The sequence below is a fragment of the Cephus cinctus genome, unplaced genomic scaffold (assembly GCF_000341935.2).
Source record: "Cephus cinctus unplaced genomic scaffold, Ccin1 Ccin1_scaffold0123, whole genome shotgun sequence".
NCBI lineage: Eukaryota > Metazoa > Arthropoda > Insecta > Hymenoptera > Cephidae > Cephus > Cephus cinctus.
The window spans coordinates 319752-334675 of NW_014332857.1; the positions used below are offsets into that span (position 1 = coordinate 319752).

Sequence of the window (14924 nt, forward strand, 5' to 3'; positions counted from 1 at the left end):
GGGGTGGGGTGGGTCTGTTCGCAAAAAAGTCCTTGGCATTAAATATGTTAATGTCCACGGATACGATTTGTTGCCAGTTTATGAAATCGCGTTAATTAACGTATGCGTAATTTTGCATTTTTACGTGTCATCGATGTAGGCACCTGTGATCGACGATATGCCAATTACGCGAAGGGGTTAAGTTATCCGTGTAGATTCGAGACCTAATTGAAGTACGAAAATTATGGTTGCGAGTCGAATATAAAAATCTTACCTTATTCGGGAAAAATTTATGACAGTCATCGGTCGTAGATTCTTTTTACGCGAATCACGTACTCGGTGCCTCGGAAGTAGGTTTTTACGAGAAATGTAATTTTTTGGTTAATTACCTAAATCTAAGGCGTGTTCTAACTAACTTCACCTAATTCTACGTCTACGTGATTTTATTTGTCTTGGGAACGAGCGTAGCGCACTTTGTCGCTCGACCGTGTGTGGTATGTCGGGTAATAGGATATCCACGGGTACACTGGTGGGTACAGTGGCGACTGGACTTTTGGTAGACGTATGTAAATGCTATATGGGCTTAAGGCAGTGGGACATGGGCGGTGGCGGACTTGGTCAGTGCTTAGAGGACTATAAAAAGAGAAAGCCGTGCGGAGATACACGCGCACGTTACGACGTTTTGTACGTAAAATTGTATGTGGTGTATATATGTAAAATATATTGATATGTAACGTATGGGTGTAGGTATATGGAAGCCGAGTGATTTTCTTTTGGATGCACGTTACATGCCTGAGGCACGTATGATGATCGTGTATATGGCTGGCATTGCTTAAGAGAGCATTTGAAAATTAGATGCTATAGTAATTAATACCCTTTGGAGTAGATACTCGTTTGGAAATGCGCTGACGGTCTTTCGTTATGTGGACAGTATGGGTGGTACGCGGGTATAGCGGGCTTTATTTGTGTTTTTAGAAATTTCATAGATTACGTGAAAGAGAACTTTTTGTGGGGAGAACCAGTCGATGGTGACTTTATGTATGATAGGGATGTGTTAGACTATTGTGGCTGGTTGGTATAAGTCGTGATTATTAAACTATGTTAATTAAATGGAATTATAAGAGACAAAGTTGCTGTTTTTATTGGTTGAGAGGCATCACGCGTGCAATTGCTGATTGCCTTGTGATCGTTCTTGTTTTGTGTATGTAAAAAAAAAACATTTATGTCGTTTGCTGTTGTACTACTTTATATCGTTATATGCAATCGTATTGATTTCTTGATGGGTTTGAGGTTAGGTTAGGTTAGGTTAGGTTAGGTTTGGAAGGATCGATTGGTTTTTTTTGTTTCTTATTATGTTGATTTTTTATAGCTTGACGGGACGTATATGGGTAGGGTTGATCGGGGGGGTTAAAAATTTTTTTTAGAGATGGAGGAGAAATTGCGAATGGGAATTTTGAACTTTAATTTGCTTTTTGTGGATTTAACGAGTATTTGGTGGGATGAATTTTTTTTTTTTTTTCAAGGGAAAATTCTTTGGTCGTTATTTGAAGCCTCGAATTAATTCGAGACCGCCTTTTCTATTGACTAACGTAGTTACGGGCGGAGCTCTGGTCTCAGGACCGTGAAGATCCCAAGATTCTATATTTGCCCCAGCAACGAACGACAAAGCGACCTACATTTCCGGGGATGCGCGTTCTCGGTGATGCAACTCAAGTGAAACAGGTGCGCGGGGCGGCGGAAGGCCGGGAGGGATGTGAAAAATGAGAATAAAAGATGGGGGAGAGGCAGTGTGGCGTGATAGGAAAAGTTGTAAGCGGCACTCTTGGAAAAAATATGTCTGCGGGCATATAGATATAAAATATGGAGGAAGGGTCCACAACGAAAATAACAACGGAAACGGCGAGTCGCGGCGACACTTGATAATTAAAACGAGGCAAGTCGGCTTCTGGAATATTGAGGATGCGCATCTGCCTGGCTATAAAACACCATGATCCAAAATAATACCAACCGGTTACTTATTTCGTTCCGACACGCGTAAATTCTTCTTTGTTCTTGCTTTTTTTTGTTTATCGTTTCATTTTTATATGGACTTTTTTTTATGGAGCATGTTTTTTATTACTTATTCTATGCTTTCTTTCCGTACCGGACTTTCATTTAATGGATTTACTCTGAGAATGTCACTTCCGGTCGACGCCTTCCTTGGGCTTTTGGTCTCTTGGAGTGTTACGACGCGTGTGGTAGTATCTTATTTTCTTTATTTCCTTATATTCCGAAATTAGCAGGAAGATACTCTCGTTGTTTGTGTTATTTGAACGAGCTATCAGTGACATCTGGGAAGAACACTGAGATGTCACTCAGAAGGTAACCAAACGTTCCGCTCTGTCATTTCCCTACGGTCGGTAAGGAAGAACTATAATGTTTTCTCATTCGCTGTGGATGGTATATGTATGTTTTTCTTGTTAATCATTTTTACCCACTAATCGTGTTTGAGCTTAGAACATTTTTATCGACGGTAGTATATTATAGTAATATCGTATTTGACATTGTCATTTGTCAATATATGTATTCAAGAAGTTTCAAGAGCGTTTTATTTAATCTTTCAAAACTTAACACCGTAAATCACTACTCTATGTACATCCAATTTACTATTTATATCTCATCCTACATACAAAATATCATATTGACTATGCCTCTTGAACGCGTCTAAATATTTATCTACCACTTATAAAAATCCTATTTAAGTCCGATCGTACTTCGAGCATACTACCGAATACCATATAACAATTTTCATGTTTCGTACACGTGACTGAATGATTAGAATTGAATTATGAAAAAATTCTTGAAGAAAATTTAAAAAACGTATAGGACAAAAAATCAAAGAAACCACACTAGTGGCGCTTGGCAATATCGGCACGTTCTCCCTATAACGTTCAATCCCAGCTAACTCTCATCACGAAAAGCATCCGTCCTTCGACAGTATACCGGGTGGCGAAATTACGACGAATCGAATCGCGCGAAGGCACACGTCTGCTGGCAGTAGCAGCCGCATTTATTTATAGCGGAGGAGGTCGTGGTGCGTTCCAAAACCTCATCGCCAGACAGTACCACCAAGTCCGCACACAGAACCCGCGGGACTGTCTCGGGAACTCGTAATAATCCTCCGAAACCACCGCACACAATAATAACGCACGGGCTAAGAAATTAAATTGCTCGTATCGATCGGCGATTCGTAGTGACGCGTTATCAAAAACTGTCACATGGCTCATTCAAGGATTTCACGTAACTCCGCGACTTGACTTTGAACTCCGACTACCGCGTCAAGTGACTCACGATCAAAGCCGCATCAACGAGATTGATAACCATCGATACGATTATCTCATTGAAAAAAAAAAAGACAAAAACAAAAAATCATCTCCAAATCATTCCCAAAAAGGACGAGCCACACGTCTGTACCAACAATTCCATATTGAATATCTACGATCTTTCCGCTTCGAGATCGCAGAGACAAGGTCAAGTACACATCCCCGTTACAGATCTTAAAGAGGGATACCGAAAAAAAAAAAGTTACAATCCTCGACTTTTCTACCTAATTCTCAATGAATCGTCGATCCACCTGAATCAGATGCAGGATATCATAGAAAACCGGAAGTTAGTGTCAAATCGTGGCGGTGAGTGAAGGAAGCTTACGCTATAGTGATAAATGTGGCAGAGAGCCAGAAGACATTGCTGGCGCGACAAAGCGAGAAAGTCGCGAAGCTGACGAACGCTCTAATCCTAGTAAAACAAATAAATTCCCACACGATAACCTTAATTAACAAACTTTTACCTTGAAATTCAAAATTTTTTCTCACACCCACAAAAATTTTTCTAAAATTTCTCGAAACCCCTTTCTCTTTCCCGTACGTCTCGGGTGTCTTACCTACCGTCTGCGCGCAGCATCCCACAGGAACATTCGTTACTGACATTCTCGTAAACCAGGATGGCTCATCACATGCGACGACCCATGAAACGAGATCACTACAAGCCATTTGGCAGAAGGAAGGTAAACCCATAAAACAAAATGAAATTTTATCATTTCAGAGATTTTCCCTAATCACCCTGATCATCGTCGATCGTCATAATGATCCATTCTGAGGCGTCCTAGCGATATCCGTTAAATTCCACGTATGTACACACGTGTTAACGTCTCACCCAAATGTCGGATTTCATGAATGAAAGAGGATCCTTCATCTACCTACTGGCTGCCTCCAAAAACTTAGCGGATCTTCGTGCCATTGACTGTTATGATTTTTCTCATAAATCGAAATGACGTACTGACTATAGTACGACTATACATATATAGTGGATATGAAGGTACATATATGTACATATATGTCACTCCTTGGATATGAAGGTACATATATGTACTGCAGGAATGCGTTCTGGATGCTGGGACCATGTGGCTCTGACGGAACCGGATGCCTGCTGTGAATGTATATAGATATATGATATATATGCGTGCTTCTGTATATATGCGCATATATACACGTGGGGATACTTATGTACGTCTATATATATATATATATATGTATATACCACCCGGTGTATTTGAGTTGGCGACGTACATATATACGTCTACGTAGATTTCGGAACTACTTACGTAACGATCGGTAGGTACTTGCCTAAAAATACAAGACGAGACGCGAGTAGAGTGTGCGTCGCGACGCTTCTTAACTTGAGAATTCGGTGCTCACTCATCCCCCCCTGCCTCCCCCTTGCGTCCCCCGCTCTGTTACCCCTTGAAGACGTCTGGTATAGGATGTATAATGAAAATTGCTAACCCCTGATATCGACCTGTTTACCCTGCGTATTAAAAGCTGCTACTTGACGCATAAGAAAAGGTAAAGAATAGGTAATGTCTAATGATAATTTTTTTTTTTAATAATTAAGTATAAAAAATATGTGCGAAACTGATGTACAACGGATTTTGGTCGATTATCGTGGATCAAACGAAGAAATTGACGAGGCTTGGGTTTCAATACGTTATTGTTAATTTTAGAAAGAAAAAAAATGTGAAGTGTCGAAAATATTTTTTTTCTCTTTTCGACGTCCAACCGGTTGCCATCAATCGATTTTTGGAAAGAATAGAAAAAATATTGGGGTTGGTTGGGTGAAGGGTGACTCCCTAGGGTTTTGGACTAGTGCCACTAATCTTTAGGTTCGATCCACCTCTGGCTGAGATTGTATCGTACCTGACGAATGCTACCCTTATTTTCTTGGGGTTGAAACAACAGTCTTCCGATATAGGCTGGTGCCATGAAACAACCCCCGGACAATAAAGGGTCTAACGAGCGGAAGGGATTAGAAAAATAAAAGAGTGAATTTATTTAATACAGCCGGGACAGGGTCTATATGGCTTTTATACGTCTTGCATAAAATTCCCTAGAATTACCTAGGGTTGTATCACAATGAAAATTCTCGGTAAATGTATGTAATAGGAGCACTATGTACCGGGTGGCGCATCGGTACCCCTTAATGAAAGTCATGCCGCGTCCCGTTTGCGATTTACGTGCCCATAGGGGATGATAGGACACGACAATGCTAGAGTGCAGTGGCCGCTGGCGTCGGTGGCATCGGGTTCCAGGGGCGTCTTGTCGGTTTAGGTGGTGCACGGGTTGCCCGATCGATATACGGGGGTGTCGTCCGCGATCGGGCGTGCTGCCACCTCGCAGCTGGTCTGAGAAACCGGGCCAATGATCAACCAACTACTAATACAGAAAAGCCGAAGCTCGGGACGTCAGTTTGCGCACCAAGTCCGACGCCGAACGGCTGGGCGTCAAGACGATCGTACGACGCGAGTTCTTGTGCACCCGGCATAAGACTTGATTGCCGGCCGGTGCGTTGTCACACTCCGTCCGACCCCCGTACGATTCCCTTAACATTTTTGTTATTATTATCATTCTCCCTTTATCTCTGTTTATTGACTGCGTTGTTTTGACACATTTTTACCTATCTTCAACGCGAGTTTTTGACCCAGTGAAACTCTCACGCGTCCAAGAATGTGCTTGAGAGTGCGCCTGAACGCGTGCATCGCGAAACAGTGAAAATACGCGGCGCAGTCGTTGACTAAATGTTTTCAACTGAATTTATTCGTTTACAAGGAAAATTCTTTTACACGAAGGAAACTTGTGGTTTGTGTGATTTTTAACATCATCGAAAAATTTACTATCCGTTCAGAAAGGTCAGTCGTATGGCAAAAATGTCAGATGGCTCATTTGAATCGCGTGAACCAAGCTAACCTCTATTAATTAGACCGGAATGTAACTCTACTGAAATACGTGGTTTAATAAGAAAAATTATTCTTTCGTAAAGAACGAGTGACGCTATTACCCTGGAGTAGACTAATATCTAGATATCTTTTGTTATTTTTTTTTTTTTAATAAAACCGAGACATTCCTTAATCGAATCTTAATTTCGTCGAGCCTCGTGTTCGATAGCCTGATTTCAATCGTCTAACATCAACCTCAGTTGTATATCGGTGGGGATAGGAGGATTAATTAATTATCCAATAAGCAGTATAGCGTGTCCAATTTTATAGAAAGTCACAAGATGATACTAAAATGAATCAAGATAGATTTGTCATTTGATTTAAATCATATGTGTGTATTTATATATATCATATAATTTACCATTCTCATGCCACCCAAAATACAGCTTGGAAAATGGCAAATTGAATATAAAATAATGTCAGTAGGTACGTAATTTTTCTTCGCTCTATAAGTATCGTCCCATAAGCATCCTATGGACATTAAATGTCTGGCAAATTTCTCGCCAACTAAACGGTGTATAGCTGTTCTGTTGTTCTTTTCTCTCGCATTTATCTCATGTCAGACCTCCTTTTCATTCCTGAGAAATGATACTATTAACAAAACAAACGCCCCTCCTCCTCACGGTTTAATACAATCGCTAGGTTAGTGGGGTTGTGCACGTGATTTTGCATGTTCACCATTATTATCAATCTGTGAGATGCATCGTCAATTCTCCCTTCACGATTTCCGATAGAATAGATTTGAAGTGCACGAAAGTCTCGAGAAGTCTGAAAAAATATAAATTATATTACGCGAGGGTTGGTTCTATATGGGAGGTCACTGAAGGGGACGAGAAAGAGGATTGTTGATTCAATCAACTGGCAGGCACAGAGGAGTGCGCATGCGCGGCGCATTCCTTGGTATACGAACCTATATGTATACAGACATACCCCCATGGATACCGACAGTGGCACAGTCGCGATTTGTCCGTAAAGCCAGACGGTAAGGAGGGTATATAAAACTCAAAGTGCGTTTTGTTTTCTTAGTTTTCTTTAGTTTAACTGTTTTTCTTCTTTTTGTGAAACTGAAGATTAAATGTTCGAAATGGCGGTTGGCAAAATCTCATGCACGTTCGGCCACGTAATTAAATTCCCCCGTGAACCTAAATAACCGCGTGTCACGTAAATTAAAAAAGCGTCATGAATTCTCGTTACAGTTTTAGCCTGGAGTGAATACTGACGATTACTCGAAACATTTTTGAAATCTTAAGTCCCGCCATTATAAGCAAACGGCGTATTACGTCGCGTCCACAAACCGCAGGCCACGTGAAGCCATGTTCGTGCATTCGGTAGCGAAATGTGCGTTGGCGGAATTGCATAGCTGAAAGTGGCACCTCGTCGTGTTTGGATGGCTTGCAAACGAAAACGTAAAAAGTTGACGCATGTATACAAAACGTACGGAACAAAGAGTATAACCCGTGAAGTATGTCGTAACAACGGTGATGGCAGTCGTGTAGACACTGCGAAAAATCAAAGTGAAATAAAATACGGTTGAAGTTTCGTGCCGATAGTCGCAATGCGGTAGTGAGTTAGTTGGTGAAATCTAAAAAGAGAGTGAGTGAGAGAGAGAGTAAGAGAGTGTGTGTGTGTGTGTGAGAGAGTGCGTGTGAAACGAAGAAAAAAAAAGAAGCCGGATAGAATCGCCGTGGAAGGCGTTTCCGGTTCCCGGCGATGATCGGATACAACCAGCAGAATTCCGGCTACAACAAGCTATTTACTCAGGTATTAAATGTACAAGAAGGCAACTGAATTCAAACCTAGTATCGTTCAATATCTTTCATGTGCAGGCTTCTGCTACTGTTCTTCTTGTACGCCATGTTATTTTTATTCCTGTTTTCCTCCCGGCTGCATGCTTGGCTTAATAACAAACGTGACGTGTAAAGCTAAACCAGAACGCTCGAACGAATTCCTTTGTCTATGGCGAACGCAATAAAACCATAGGTGTGTTCTTTCTGTGGGTCACTTGGATATCGGGGACCCCGGTTATTTCAGCATACCTACAGATACCTCCATATTTTATGTGCGCGGAGCGCATCTGCATCGATGCAGCGAGGGTTGCAGGGTACAAAACGCATCCTAAATTTCACCCTTGGGATTGAAAGCTTTCATCAGTCGAAAGAGAAAGACACAATCCAAACTTGAGATGCTGCCGTGGCTAAGAGACGAGGTAGGGAACTCCACATTGGGAAAAGGTCGTCGCCATGGATACATACCCACAGGAGGGTATATTCCACCCTTCGCACGAAATCCCGCTAAGAGAGACTCTTCCAATTTCTCATCTCGCATTAAACCTTAAACCTCCATATCGACGGAAAAGAATCCTAGGGAACGTCGTACCCTGGACTCTGTTTGGTTATGAGTTCGCGAGTGCCTCTTTCTCTACTGAAAGTGTCTGTTTCAGGTGTCAGGAGACGAGGAGTACTCGCGAAGACAATTAAAACGTGTCCGGCAGCCACGATGACTAATTAGAACTGGACAAGGGCATTAATTAACTTTATGAATTTGTTACGAGATACTTTTTTTTTTTGAGTAGGTGCACTTTTTTTGTTTAATTTTTCTAATTAACCTCTGAATTTTTCCCCCAAAAAATTCCTTTCACTCACGTTGTAGCTCATATTTACTCTAAACTTTGACTCGTCGCGTATTGCATGAAAATACATTTACATTATAGCCTTGAGTATGTTTTTCTCCGTCGATCGTTTCTTATTTATATCTGTCGATCGTCGCTCAAAAATAAACGTTAAACCCATGGACTGTTCCATTGCGCGCGCACGCCCACGTGGCCTAACTAAATAAATAATGATTTCTGGCCTGGACTTGCCTGTTACATACTCAACAACTCCAGTTACTACCGTCACACGACTACACCACTAATAAATCGACTGGGTCTTGCTTATTGATTGATCGACAGCTCTTTCTAGTTTCTTTACGCTACCGCCCGGACAGTTCTAAATCGTTAGCATCACGTATAGCACGTACATATATATCGTCTTCCTGAATGCGGTTAACGTTGCCGTACCTTAGGATCTATACAAACGCTTCAATCGTTTTATCACGTTGCTATAGTCTTTTCTAACATTGTTACTTTATTAATAGTGATACCGGGTAGTGACTATAAGCAAAGCGGGACGCTAACTCGTAACCAAGCATACGAGAAAATGGGAGCGAAATTACATCGTGCCAAACGTACCTTTACCTTCGTAGGTGAACGCATGCGAAACTCCAAACGAATGTTGAGTGAAACGTTGTGTGGACGCACCCTGTGATGTCCTTTGGGCCAGTAGCACCTATTTTCGGGTGCGGGAAGTTAGCTCCCCATATTTGGAAATTTTTCGATGTTTTCCTGTCGTTCAAAGTTTTTTTTTTCTACGATGTTTCAGAAAAATAATTTTTTTTTTTTAATGTTGGGTTGGCAACTAAGTGATTGCGAATTTTAATTAGCAAGGCTATCGGCAAAATCTGCTGTCACTTAGATGCCAAACCCAATAATTGCGAAAATATTTACGCAATAAGCTGTCATTGGCGAGCGACAAGTCAATTACCTACGTCGTCCATTTGCAATATTATTTAATCATGATGACATTTAATGCGAAGCGTTTAACGGCACAGTTATTGAATTTGTTTCTTCGATATTTTTTGAATTTTTTAGACTAGTTTGTTTTTTCTTGAATTTTTTTAAAAAAATTATCCTTGCCTTTGTTTCATACTTTCAGGGCTCGGCGGACTCGAATTACTCGCAGCCGAGCTCGGATCTCTCGCTGGACGAGGAGAAGGAAAGTTTGCGTCGCGAAAAGGAGAGACAGGCCCTTAATCAACTTGAAAAAGCTAGGGTGAGTCAATTTTTTTTTATTATTAAATTTGTCACAGCATATAACTTCGATATTGAAAAGTTCATTTCTCATGTAAGATCATGCTGCTTCTAATGGGTATCGTGTGATACCCATTAGTCGTTTGTCATTGGAATAATATATCCACCCTTAGGAATAAAAACAAGGGATATTTTTTTTACTTCGAAGAGTCAATGAGAACGCGGATATCGACCAACGTCACGTTTAAGACTATTTTCTTTCGTCCTATTTAACGTGACTATGAATTCGCCTTTATTCGTTATTCGAAATCCCTATATTTCCTTTCTATTTTTCATTCTACGTCTATGTCTATTTATATCATAGAATCCCCATCGCCTCACTTTCGTCGCGCGACAATGAGACCTGACTGTGACTTAGCCAAAAGAAAAAAAAAAAGAAAAGAAAATTGATAATAAAAGATACTTATCGGTAATACAGAATATCCATTGCGTCGAAAGACGTTCCCAGGTCCCTTGGCTTTGACCTAAGTCGAAAAGTCGATAGGAGACACAAGGTCAACCAAGATGGTCACCCACCCCTTTCTAAACAACCCCTTGGTAACGGCAGTAGACGATGGGGTTGTAATTTCAAAAGGCATTGTAATTTGACATCTTGTTAATGATCTTGACTTTATTCCCAAACAGACGAAACCGGTAGCGTTTGCCGTCAGGACGAACGTCAGCTATGACGGTTCCGTCGATGACGACTCGCCAGTCCACGGCTCGGCCGTCAGTTTTGACGTCCGCGATTTTCTCCATATTAAGGTGAGCTGGCTATGTTTTTTTTTATGAACACTCTATTCGATCACCCAAGATCGATATCGATTGGTGTTACCCAATCATGATGGAAATTGATCGTTTTGAATTTTACAGGAGAAGTACGACAACAACTGGTGGATTGGAAGGCTCGTGAAGGAGGGTTGCGATGTAGGGTTCATCCCCTCGCCGGTTAAACTAGAGGCACTCAGAGTACAGGCTAGTGCTGCTCGTGGTACCAGGGGATTTTATTCATCACGCGGAGGATCCTCTGGTAACCTTGGTGAGAGTGGTATGCCATCTCGTGGTTCGACACCTCCGACACCAGGTACTATTTTGTTTGGTTCGAATCGATCGTGCTAATTGTTATTGAAAGAATTTTTTATATAAACTTTTATTTCTTTTTTTCTCTTTTTGACAGGTGACGACAGCAATAGCGTTGGAAACGTACGTCCTGGAAAAGCCACCCTTACCACCCCTCCGGCTAAGGAGAAGAGGAAGAACTTCTTCAAAAAGCCGGTAAACGTAGCGCCGCTAATGTTTAATTTTTCTCTCCCTCTCTATCTATATCTTGTTCCTTACTACACTATACTGTCTTACTTGTATTTATACGGTATTCAGTATATCAGTCTCTTGCTTGACTCTTGTAGACAGTCGATTTCAATTAGATTAGATTCTAGAGTGTACTAGAAATTAATTACACTGTGTTGGATAAATGGCACTGGTGATAATTAAAAAATCTTGGGGACGTGCACCGCTTGGCGCTTTGTGCACACGTTTTTTTTTTAATCAGACATCCGTCTTATCATTGCTAAGCGTTTGATCTAGCTGAATAGAGAGTTTTAGGAAGATTGTCGTCTTTTTGTCGGTTTAACGTAAAATTAAAAAAAAAAAGTCCTTTATTTCGTTCGACTACTCCTATACAGCCCTATAGTAGACTCAGAAAAAAAAGGTCACCTGTGTTAGACTTTTCTTGTCAGCAGATTCATAGAATTAGGATAACGTTAGTTTGTGCCACGCGATTAATAATTTTTTTGTGCCAAATAAAATTTTGTATAATTATTTTTTGTTGCGATATCGTGGATAGAAATTTCGCGTTGTATCGTCGTAGACTATTATAGGTGGCATGTTTTTTTGAGTTGACGTGGCCATTAACTGTTTTAAATGTTTCAATGTTGCATTCCGTGCTCATGAAGTCCTACGTAAGTGAGACTGTCTCTTGAAAAAGTGAGATTGAAAGCGGAAATCGTTCACGACTCAATTAAGCAACAAGTTTAATAAATTTTCAGGAAACGGCTACACCGTACGACGTAGTACCGTCTATGAGGCCGGTTGTTCTGGTTGGACCATCTCTGAAAGGTTACGAGGTCACGGACATGATGCAGAAGGCACTTTTCGATTTTCTCAAGCATCGTTTTGAAGGCAGGTGCGTATAAAAGAAAAAAGAAAATCTTTTAAAAAGAAAAAATGTTACATGACTATTCCATCACAATTAACATCGTAACAGGATAATCATAACGAGGGTAATGGCGGACATCTCGCTGGCAAAAAGATCCTTGCTGAACAATCCAACCAAGCGCGCTCTCATGGAACAATCCGCAAGTAAAAGTAGTTGTCTCGCCGAGGTCCAAGCTGAAATCGAGAGGATCTTCGAGCTCGCCAGGACTCTTCAGGTACGTCATAAATTGATCTGGAGTATCCTTGTAAGGATCATAACTTAATACAATCAAGAATGTGCCATCTGGAATTTCAGCTGGTCGTCCTAGATTGCGATACGATCAATCATCCCTCCCAGCTGGCAAAGACCAGTCTGGCGCCCACTATAGTCTACCTGAAGATCTCCTCGCCAAAGGTACTCCAGAGGCTGATAAAGTCGCGTGGAAAATCGCAGGCGCGACACCTCAACGTGCAAATGGTGGCTGCTGAAAAGTTGGCCCAATGCCCACCGGAAATGTTCGACGTGATACTCGATGAAAATCAGCTTGACGAAGCTTGCGAACACGTGGCTGAATATCTCGAAGCTTATTGGCGGGCAACTCATCCTCCTGTTGTCGCGCAGGTACCACGTGCCGTTGCTGCACCCGATGCACCCATTGACGCATTGGCACCCAGAGTCACACCAGGTATCATATTAGAATTATAAACTACAATCAGATGGAATGAAGTATTTACTTGATACACACAAAAAAGATGATCGAGTTCGATTCTCGATTACACGAATGAAACTTTTTGCTGGACTTTTATTGCCACACGGCGTATAATTAAGTAATCTTAAGCGAAGGGGTAGATTGTTATTTTCATGCTAAGATATAATTAATTCGTAAGAGGACGTAGGGTTGTTAATTGACTTTGTCTACCTTAGACTTAACAAACTCCTGTGTCCCATGATCTAACAAATAATTTCTTGTTCGTGTCAGGAGGTCATCATGAGAGTTACTACGGCCACGAGCCAAGAGGTAACAAATCCCTAATCCTGAGACTTAGACGTCGTTTATACTTTTTATTATACGTTTATGTGCATATACATATAGTATGTAACTGTACCGTGTTATTGTCCACGCGAGCATACAAGTATCGCATGCGTTCGCCTAAAGTTCTCATACGATCCTGGGATTATTTTAGTTTGACAAGTGGAATAGAAAAATCGTCTCTACGATGTTTCTAATCCACAATAAAAGATCCGTTCGCAGAATCCTTATACGAAAGGCTTTCGCGAACTGAGTCACAGATCATAACTCAAAAAAATGTTCCCTTAGCCTAGCACATCCTCACGTTATGTTTCTTTTCAGCTGCTATGTACGGATCAACACACTTGTATCCACCGCAGTGAGAACGGGGGCGCGCTTTTTCCGTATTTCTGTTAGTTCATAAGACTTCTGTTTGTTTATATACCTTTTGTTGTCTCTTTGCATTCTCATTATCTTTATCACACGTTACACGGGGAATGCACGATTACCCACATCCTCCCACACCCTACACAAGAAGAACACAGCACGACACGACAGCTTTACAGATAGCGGCAAAAAAAAAAATCCTAAAAACGCCATATTGTAAACAAGAAAAAAAAACAAGCACACACACAAACCCTACAAGCTCGACGAAATTTTTTATCCACAGCTTTACCATGCACGCTGCGCTGATCTCTATCAAGTAAGGATGCGTGGGCGGATATTTCGCAGATAAGCTTACAGAATCCGCCCTCGGTCCAGCCGTCATCCTTTAAATTAGCTATACTACTTACTAACTGTAACAGCGTCACCTCGAGTATCAGCAATGGCCAAATGAATGAGAAAAGGATGAAATTAGGTGTGTGAATGATCAAGGCTTTACTTTAGTATGTGCGCGAGGTAGGGGGGAGATTCAAATAGCATTCAGGGGGGTTCGGTTCCAACCGCTGGGGGTTTTGGTGAGCCTTTTATCTGACCCACCTCTTTTTCTATGTTCTTTTGTTAATGTAAAAGCCATTGAGGCGGTGGCTGCTACCGGTGTCATCAGAAAACAGGGCAGGGTCACGTTAGGTGACGACGATCCTCCCGAGAACCTGGAATCATCAAGTTAGCCAAGCCCCCCTCTTAGGCCGAACTTCACTGACGAACAAACTCGAGTTCACGGGGATTCCATCTCTTCTGCTTCTACTACTCGCTCCACTTCTGCCACTAATTCTTGCGGACCAATTCAGACGTTATTACTTACCACTCGAGTCCCGAGGGACCAATAATGAATATTAGCACAAAAAAGAAATAGGGAACACTTTTTACGTACGCGGCCCTGTAGTAAGTACCAATGGGTTTTGGTGCATGGCCCGGATTATTGAGATCGTTTTTTTTTCTTCTTCCCTAAATCCAGTCATCATAATCATTGACACAATAATTTTTTTTCTCCAATCATCGTTATCACCTGATTTCATTATTTTCACGTTCTTTTTTAACTTTGTTACGATTTTTTGTCGACCTTTCTCGCTCGAACCCCCCAACCCTTTCAGTCCCCCCCCCCCCC

The 14924-nt window shown here is 41.4% G+C and overlaps 1 protein-coding gene across 20 annotated transcripts in view; it reads left to right on the forward strand.

Moving 5' to 3' along the window:
• LOC107275102 (voltage-dependent L-type calcium channel subunit beta-2) overlaps positions 1 to 14924 on the forward strand; it is a 53234-nt gene that overhangs the window by 30989 nt on the left and 7321 nt on the right. For 7 of the 20 annotated variants that reach the window (XM_025080067.1, XM_015754889.2, XM_025080069.1 and 4 more), the window contains 9 exons: positions 10039 to 10155; positions 10818 to 10937; positions 11046 to 11256; positions 11350 to 11447; positions 12125 to 12130; positions 12218 to 12354; positions 12436 to 12601; positions 12682 to 13051; positions 13346 to 13384. In XM_025080067.1, the coding sequence (XP_024935835.1) occupies positions 10039 to 10155; positions 10818 to 10937; positions 11046 to 11256; positions 11350 to 11447; positions 12125 to 12130; positions 12218 to 12354; positions 12436 to 12601; positions 12682 to 13051; positions 13346 to 13384 (1264 nt within the window). Of the gene's footprint in view, positions 1 to 3091; positions 4022 to 5760; positions 6200 to 7482; positions 8048 to 10038; positions 10156 to 10817; positions 10938 to 11045; positions 11257 to 11349; positions 11448 to 12124; positions 12131 to 12217; positions 12355 to 12435; positions 12602 to 12681; positions 13052 to 13335; positions 13385 to 13717; positions 13788 to 14389; positions 14702 to 14924 lie in introns of those variants that run through there. The other 13 variants (XM_015754900.2, XM_015754902.2, XM_015754895.2 and 10 more) reach the window with 13 other exon arrangements.